Source organism: Vigna umbellata, chromosome 3 (genome assembly GCF_029865625.1).
Source record: "Vigna umbellata cultivar VRB3 chromosome 3, Vumbellata_1.0, whole genome shotgun sequence".
Classification (NCBI taxonomy): domain Eukaryota; kingdom Viridiplantae; phylum Streptophyta; class Magnoliopsida; order Fabales; family Fabaceae; genus Vigna; species Vigna umbellata.
The window spans coordinates 23,232,442-23,240,424 of record NC_142167.1 but is presented as its reverse complement, the minus strand read 5'-3'; the positions used below and the strand labels follow the sequence as shown (position 1 = coordinate 23,240,424).

The window sequence follows — 7,983 nt, the reverse complement described above, 5'->3', positions numbered from 1 at the left end:
ACTTTAAGTCTAATCCTTCTTCTATTGTATCTACATTTGATCAAGTCATTATCTCAATTGTTTGTGATCCTTTTGTTGTGTCTAGTGTACCTACAAATCTCCCACTTTCGCCACCTTTTTAGGTGTATAATACTCGATAGATTTCCAATCCTTCACTAAATGACTCTTATAGTGCCAACTCCTCCATCCTCTTCGATTTCGATAGTTGAATATGGTATTCCTATTGTCCTCCGTAAAGTTACATATATTTTGTAAGAAGGGACAACACACATAGAACTGCATACTGGTAAGATATTATCCGCTTTGGGTTAAGTCGTCACAGATTTTCTTTTGGTACTACTCCAAAAGGCCTCTTACCAATGGATGTATCTTATGTGTATATAAACTTATGTCCATCTATTGTTTTATCTGATGTGTGTCTTTGTTTGTATCCTAACAAACCTTTCCTCAAACATAGGAGTATGGTTCTCTACGTCCGTTACAACGAAAGTCTTTCTTTTTATGCTCGAGTACACCACAGTCTGCAAACCCATAGTCACACCACTTAGCATATCTTGCTCTCCACCTCTCATTATTCATTTGGTTGTTTGCCACCTGCCAAGGCTTCACTTTGTCATGGAGGGATGTACTCGTTTGAGCCCGATCACCAGACCTGAGCCATCGACTCTGATGCTACATGTAAGGAGGGACAACACACATATAAGTCTCCACATTGATAAAATATTATCTGCTCTAGTTCAAGCCCTCACATATTTGCTTTTGGTACTACTCCAAAAGGCCTTTTATCAAGGGAGGTACCTTATGTGTATATAAAAGTAGCTTTTGAAGTAATGGAACTCGGGAACTCGTTCCTTTTTATTTTGGGAATTTTGTTGTTGGTTGTAAGTGAATTTTTGTTATCAAAGTTGGTATTAATGGTACTATTAATCGTCTCAAAGCTTATATAGTGATTAAAGATTATACACATTTTTTTGGGTTGCACTATGGTGACACTTTTGTCCAATTTCAATTATGATATTTGTTCATTTATTTGTAGCCATTGTTGCTTTTCAACATTGGTCTCTTTATCAACTAGATGCCAAATATGATTTTCTTAATGATGATTTGTATGAAAAAATTTATATAGAGTAACCTTTTGGTTTTGTTGCTTAGAGAGAGTTTTTTGATTGGTAATGTCATTTTTTGCAAATATTTACATGTTCTCAAGTAGTCTCCGAGGACATGTTTTGACAAATTTAGCATTGCTATTCAACATTTTGGTATGACTTGTAATTAGAGAGATAATTGTATTTTGCTGCTATTAAGGTGTTGAATACATCTATCTAGTAATATATGTTAATAATATTGTAATTATATATAATGATCACCATTAAATATCAGGTAAAACAACACATTTGCACCATTTTCAAATTAAAGACCTTTGGCAAACTGAAATATTTTGAGGTAGCATAATCCAATAATAATTTTTTTTTTTATTTCTCAAAGGAAGTATGCATTAAATATTTCAAAACTGGGTTAATGAATTTAAAGTTTGTTGACACGTCAATGAATTCCAATGTCAAACTCCTACCTAATTAAGGAAAGTTCCTTTTAAATACGGGTTAAATATGTTTTTGGTCCCTTAACTTTTAGTGAAAAATGGAATTAGTCCCTCTTCAAAACTTTGGCCTAATTTAGTCCCCTAACATTAAAAATGTGTGAATTTAGTCCTTTTAACTACATTTTGTTAGGTTTATTTGATGTTTCAAGTACGTTTCATGATAACATTTGAGTTGTTTATACCATTTGATACATTTTTGCTTCAATGTTAACTGAGAAATGTGTTTGAAACATCAAATAAAGTTAACAAAATTTGGTTAAAAGGACTAAATTCACATATTTCTAAAGTTTGGGGACTAAATTAGTCCAAAGTTTTGAAGAGAGACTATTTCCAATTTTCAGTGAAAGTTAAGGGATCAAAAACATATTTAACCCTTTAAATACTAAGAAGTACAAAAGATTAGTTGAAAAATTGAACTATTTTATAATTACTCGTCTTTAAAATCAATATAGTGAGTCATTTTCTTGATTCTCCTTGTGTAAATCATTAAAATGTTATTTTTTGTATATTGAAGAGTATTAAAAGTTTTCTTGAAAAAAAGTTTGTTATATAAATAAAATAATCAGGGTTGTATGTCATTCATTTGTGATACTTGAAAAAGCAAGAAATAAAATAGTGACCAGATGTGTTGTAGAGACAAAATCTATGTTATCATTTACTTGTGAGCTTATTTCGCTGAATATGTACTAGTAATGTATGTTGAAAAATGTTAAATTATTTTGTGTAAATCACCGAATAATATATTGATTATCTATTTGTGTATGTGATAATTCTTATATCAAAACGATCTAAATGATAATTCTTTAGCCAGTAATTTAGTGATTGAAAACAACTTGTTTTCAACTTTCACGATTTACTTGTGCCATTTTTTGTTACTATTTATAAATAACTTAAAATGTCTCTTTTTCAAATGATTAATAGTGAAAAGTAATGTTTCTAACATAAATTTGTATAGGATGAGCTTATTTATATTTTTGAAGGTTTTAAGAAAATTAATATGGATCAAATTAATATATAATCTGATAATTGTTTTTTTAAAACTTTTTATAGACTTTATAAATTTTGTGAAGCTTTGTAAATATTTTGAAGCAAATTGAAAATTTTAAATCTAAAGATTCTAGGATTTGGTTTATAGCAACGTGAAAGTATAATAAAATATGAATTTACAGTATATATTTTTTAAGTTGGAAATGTAATTAAAAATTTGTAAAAAAGAAAGAGTTTTAATTTAGAGTTTCAAATAAAAATTAGGATGGTTGCATAAATTGAATGAAATTAAAAGTAAAATAGGGAGTTTTTGGCTTAAATATATAGCAAAATGCGTTCGGCAAGCGAGAAGGGTTGTTTTTGTTTAGGGCAGAAGAGAGAGAAGAGAAGGGAGAGGAGATGGAGGACATTGAAGATTTGCTGGCCGGAAGCGGAAGCGCAACTCCACCGGGCTTCCGTTTGCCGTTGGCGGCAGCTGTGGGCGTTGGTGTTGGCGTTGGGAGCAAGCGGAATAAACTCTCTTCTTCGCCTTCTCCTGCAATTCCTGGCACTCAGGTAGGTCTCATCATTCTCCTCACTCTTCCGCTTTCTCTTTATTTTCTCATTCTTTCTTTGGTTTGGTGTTGTTCCCGCAGACTATCTACATAAAGACCTTTGGCTGCTCTCACAACCAGGCAAGTGTTGTGTTTGTTTGTGTTGTGTTGTGCATTGCTGTGTTGCGCATTCTGTGCTATGAGTTGATTAATTTGTGCATAATTGTTTGATTTTGACAGAGTGACAGTGAATATATGGCTGGCCAGCTTTCTGCTTTTGGTTATTCTTTGAGTGACAATCCAGACCAAGCAGATCTCTGGCTCATTAACACGTCAGTTATCCTGTTCCTCCACCCTCAACACTTTTTCTGCTTCATCATACGCTTTCACATTAACATCAATGCATCATCCTTATATTCACGTTAAGTAATTACTGCTCCAGTTGCACAGTGAAATCCCCCAGTCAATCTGCTATGGATACCATCATAACGAAAGGAAAATCTTCAAATAAACCACTAGTTGTTGCTGGCTGTGTCCCTCAAGGAAGTCGGTATTTGAAAGAACTGGAAGGGATCAGCATAGTTGGAGTCCAGCAAATTGATCGTGTTGTTGAAATTGTAGAAGAGACTTTGAAAGGTCACGAAGTCCGCCTTTTGACCCGTAAGACATTGCCAGCACTCGACCTTCCAAAGGTTTGAATTTCTACCCAATTGTCGTGTGTTAACACTTGTGTTTTATGCTTTGTATAGTTAGTGCATATTAGCTTGATTTTTTCAAATTATACTGCTGCATCAGGTAAGGAAGAACAAGTTTGTTGAGATTCTTCCTATTAATGTTGGTTGTTTAGGTGCCTGCACTTATTGCAAGACAAAGCATGCTCGGGGTCACCTAGGAAGTTATACAATTGATAGCCTTGTAAGTACGCTGACAGTGAGTTATAATATGTGTTTGTGTTCCTTTTATTATTATATTTTGCTTATGTGTGTGTTATGTACGTATTAATTTGGAAGTGCTGCAGGTTGGGCGTGTAAAATCTGTCATTTCTTATGGAGTTAAAGAGATATGGCTTAGCAGTGAGGACACTGGAGCATATGGTAATTTTGATTGTTGGCCAGAGTCCTTCAATATCATTCACTAGTTTAAGATATTTGCAGCTTTGATCTTAATGAAATTTCATATTATCTTGCATTGACAGCTAATCAATTCAGGTTACTCAAAGTGTTATGAAATTGAGAGTGGGTTTTATATCAATGGTTTCTTGGTGTCATGATGTTTTACAGGTCGTGACATTGGTGTGAATCTTCCAACTTTGTTGAAGGCCTTAGTGGAAGAACTACCAGCTGATGCAAGCACAATGCTACGTATTGGAATGACCAATCCACCTTATATCCTTGAACACTTGAAGGAAATAGCTGAGATTTTGCGGCATCCTTGTGTGTACTCCTTTCTACATGTACCGGTTCAGTCGGGAAGTGATACTGTTTTGACCGTAAGTCATAAAGAGTATTGGTGAGGTTGTATACTATAGTATGCACCATATAATATACTAACTAATCTGATTTATCAGGCAATGAATAGGGAATATACTGTGAGTGAGTTCAGGACTGTTGTAGATACTCTAACTGAGCTTGTGCCAGAGATGCAGATTGCCACTGATATAATATGTGGATTTCCTGGTTAGTGGATGATCTTTGTTATGTTCTGTAACATACTGTTTCCTGATATGCGTAGTTCTGTGTGCAATAAACGTACAGTGTATAGAATAACTATGGTAATTATGAATAATTTTGTATAAAAATATGTCAAGCTGGAGTCTAAGCTTGAAGTTCTTATCAACTTTAATAATAAATGACATTAAATAGATATTACAATTGGGGTGAGTCATTTGTGAACTGGAAGTGTGAAAAGATACATATGATTGAACTGGTTTTGAATTTATATAGATAACCGGGAATGAGTTTAAGAAGAAAACTAGTGCATAGATCTTGGTAACACTTATTTCTTGGGCATTTTCAGGTGAAACTGATGAAGATTTTGTGCAGACTGTCGATCTTGTTAAAGATTACAAGTTCCCTCAAGTTCACATTTCACAATTTTATCCTCGACCAGGTTTGTGTTCTGTCGAATAAATATTGAATGCAACTTTCATAACTTCATTTTAAGGATGAAATTAAAAATAGGTACCTAGTCTGTAGTACAGTGTAGAAGTTAGGTTATGATGTGCTGGATCCAGACAGTGCTGCGTGCATTTTTTTCCCCTTATTTTTATTGCGTTGTGCTTTTCTGACCCTCCCTTACCCCACCGTGCTTGTGGGAGCCTTCTCCTCCAAACTTCCCTTTTTATGATATTTCCTTTTCTTATGCTAAAATTAATCCTAAATTGTAATGGAATGATTCTCTCGTACAAAAGGTATTCTGGATAATAATAGTCGTAATAGATGCATTAAGCAGAGAAGTTCTCTGTTCTTTTGTATTTCATTTTACCCGTGTTCTAGGTGTTACGGTATACTACTTACTCAATATAAAGGTCCATAAATGTCTATAAATGTCTTTCTAGATTACTGAGAGGTGCTTGTGTGAGCTATTGTTTTATCAGTAACATCTTTTCTAACTGTTATGAGAAAACAAAGAAGTGTTGTTAATTTGTGTTCATCAATGAGGCTTAACTGCTTTTCTTGATAACCAATGAATTTAGCATGATGTTGTTATGCATTTGCACAGATAAATATATTTTCTTTTACTCAAGTAGAATTCGGCAAATTTAGGCAATATGTTGTGTGTGGATATAGGGTTAAAGAAAAAGATGTCGTAGTGGGTTGGGGGCAGGATTGGAACTGTTGAGGAATTTTCATTCACCAGGTTTAAATTTTAGTGTTTTAAAAATTAGACCACCTATATTACCACCAAAGATCTGTTATCATGTCTATACGATGCATATAATTTTCCCCTCCTGGGGCAAGTAATAATAGTCATATTCCTATAAAATGATAGGGACACCTGCTGCAAGGATGAAAAAGGTTCCAAGTAATGTGGTTAAGAGAAGAAGCCGAGAATTGACAAATGTCTTTGAATCATTCACACCATACTCTGGGATGGAAGGCAAAGTGGAAAGAATTTGGATTACTGATATTGCATCTGATGGAATTCACTTGGTAAGGCAGTCAAGTAGATCTTGAATGTTGATTGTTTTTGTTGCTTTTAAATGTATTTCATTTAAGTATGCCATTTGTTGCATTCAATTCATTTGCACTTGTGCCTGTAAGCCTGAAATTTTGATCTCTAGTATCTCAACACTGAATTTTTTTTTACCATGACCTGCTAAAGTTCCAAAGAAAGAAATTTTGGGCTAAGCGAGATGAGGTTTTCCTGATCTGTCTTTCTTTTTCTCATTCCATTTATCAACAACGGAGAGCTATTAACATGTCAACACCCTTTCTGATAGTTCTTCTAACATACTTTCTTCTATTGGTTAAAATTTATCAGAAGAATAAAATCATGTTTGGAGCTCACTAAATAAGTAGAACCTAAAAAATTTGTAATTTCAAATAAATTTTAGTCAATCATAAAGAGTATGCTCAAAATAGTGTTAGAGGACGTGTTTTTAATTATTTTTCATCATGATGATTAATGTTGAGCAGCAGGTATTTTTGTTTATAAACTTTAACTGCCTTAGTAATCATGCGGGGGGGTTTCAAATTGCAATACTTTAGACTTTAGTTTGTTTATTTGCAAAAGGGTCTTGCTTTCTTTCCATGTAGTTAAAATCTTTATTACATTAGGGGTGTTGCAAGAGATCTACTCCCATAGCATAAATAAACATAGGTTTTTGGCCTCTTGTACAATCATGAAAGAGAATGGGATGGGACGAAGAAATATCTTGTTTCTTGTTTTATTCCTAATTTTTGTTCTCGCCTGCGCGTTGCATACTTGCGAATGATAAAATGCGAATTCCTGTGAAGCACCCCTTCGAACTTGAGACTTTATAATTTGTATTTATTTGTGTTATATATCAACTAATGATTTTATTTGTCAATGTCGAAGGTTGGTCATACGAAAGGATATATACAAGTTCTTGTACTTGCTCCAGACCATATGCTGGGAGCTTCAGCTATGGCTAAGATAACATCTGTGGGAAGATGGTCTGTCTTTGGGGAAGTAATTGAGACAATCGACCATGTAAGTGACAGTAAAGCTCTAAACAAGTTGGTTCCTGATCGGGACTTGCATTCTCTCTGCGTTAACCCAGCCAAGCCTGGTGGATTCTCAGAAGAGCCAGAATCTTGTGCATGTGGAAGTGACATCTGTTGTAGTATCGACAAGAGTGACGCTTCAAGAGGCAATGCAGTGCAACAGAACCAAAGTAATAGAAATTTAGTTGGATGGATACTAAGGAAGCGGGAGCATCTGCACAAAAAAGTTGAGAGTGAGCTTGCCTCGGGATCTGTTAAAAAGCATGAAAGAAAGATGAAGTGGGACTTTGTTGATAAGGTTCTTTTGGGTGGAATATCTATCAGCATCTTTACTATTATTGCTCTTGTAGCAGCTCTTGCGTTCAGAGTAATTTGGTCCCAGTAAAAGAGCTGTCAAAGTTTTTTTTATTAATTTTTTCCTGAATCAAACTGTTATTCCCGATTTTGACCTGTACAAACTGTATCAAGTGTTTTCGCATATATCCGCAAATTCTCACACACCCTCAATATCTTAGTTTAGATTTTACGTCAGTTGTATTAATTTGATAAGATTCATAGGAAATCATTTTGGGGCTTGGTATATGAGAGAGAACGAACTTGTTTTTAGCTCATCGAGACTGGCCATTATTTTACGTGTTCGAAAGTAATAGAAAGTTCAGCCTTTCGTAATTTA

At 34.3% G+C, this 7,983-nt stretch overlaps 1 protein-coding gene across 1 annotated transcript; it reads left to right on the top strand.

Moving 5' to 3' along the window:
- Positions 1–2,937: 2,937 nt before the first annotated feature.
- On the top strand, positions 2,938–7,808 carry LOC124835637 (Methylthiotransferase). The gene is made up of 11 exons (XM_047310604.2): positions 2,938–3,142; positions 3,223–3,261; positions 3,361–3,452; positions 3,563–3,812; positions 3,916–4,035; positions 4,139–4,214; positions 4,401–4,609; positions 4,688–4,796; positions 5,137–5,229; positions 6,112–6,272; positions 7,162–7,808. Exons 1-11 carry the CDS (start codon positions 2,987–2,989, stop codon positions 7,693–7,695), a joined length of 1,839 nt encoding a protein of 612 aa, XP_047166560.2. The 5' UTR covers positions 2,938–2,986; the 3' UTR covers positions 7,696–7,808.
- Positions 7,809–7,983: the final 175 nt, after the last annotated feature.

Bases quoted from the DNA above. Each gene is read 5' to 3' on its own strand.
- LOC124835637 (XM_047310604.2), top strand. From the start codon at position 2,987: ATGGAGGACATTGAAGATTTGCTGGCCGGAAGCGGAAGCGCAACTCCA. The intron at 3,813-3,915 runs GTTTGAATTTCT...CTGCTGCATCAG, and splicing joins CAGCACTCGACCTTCCAAAG to GTAAGGAAGAACAAGTTTGT. The intron at 4,036-4,138 runs GTAAGTACGCTG...GAAGTGCTGCAG, and splicing joins GTTATACAATTGATAGCCTT to GTTGGGCGTGTAAAATCTGT.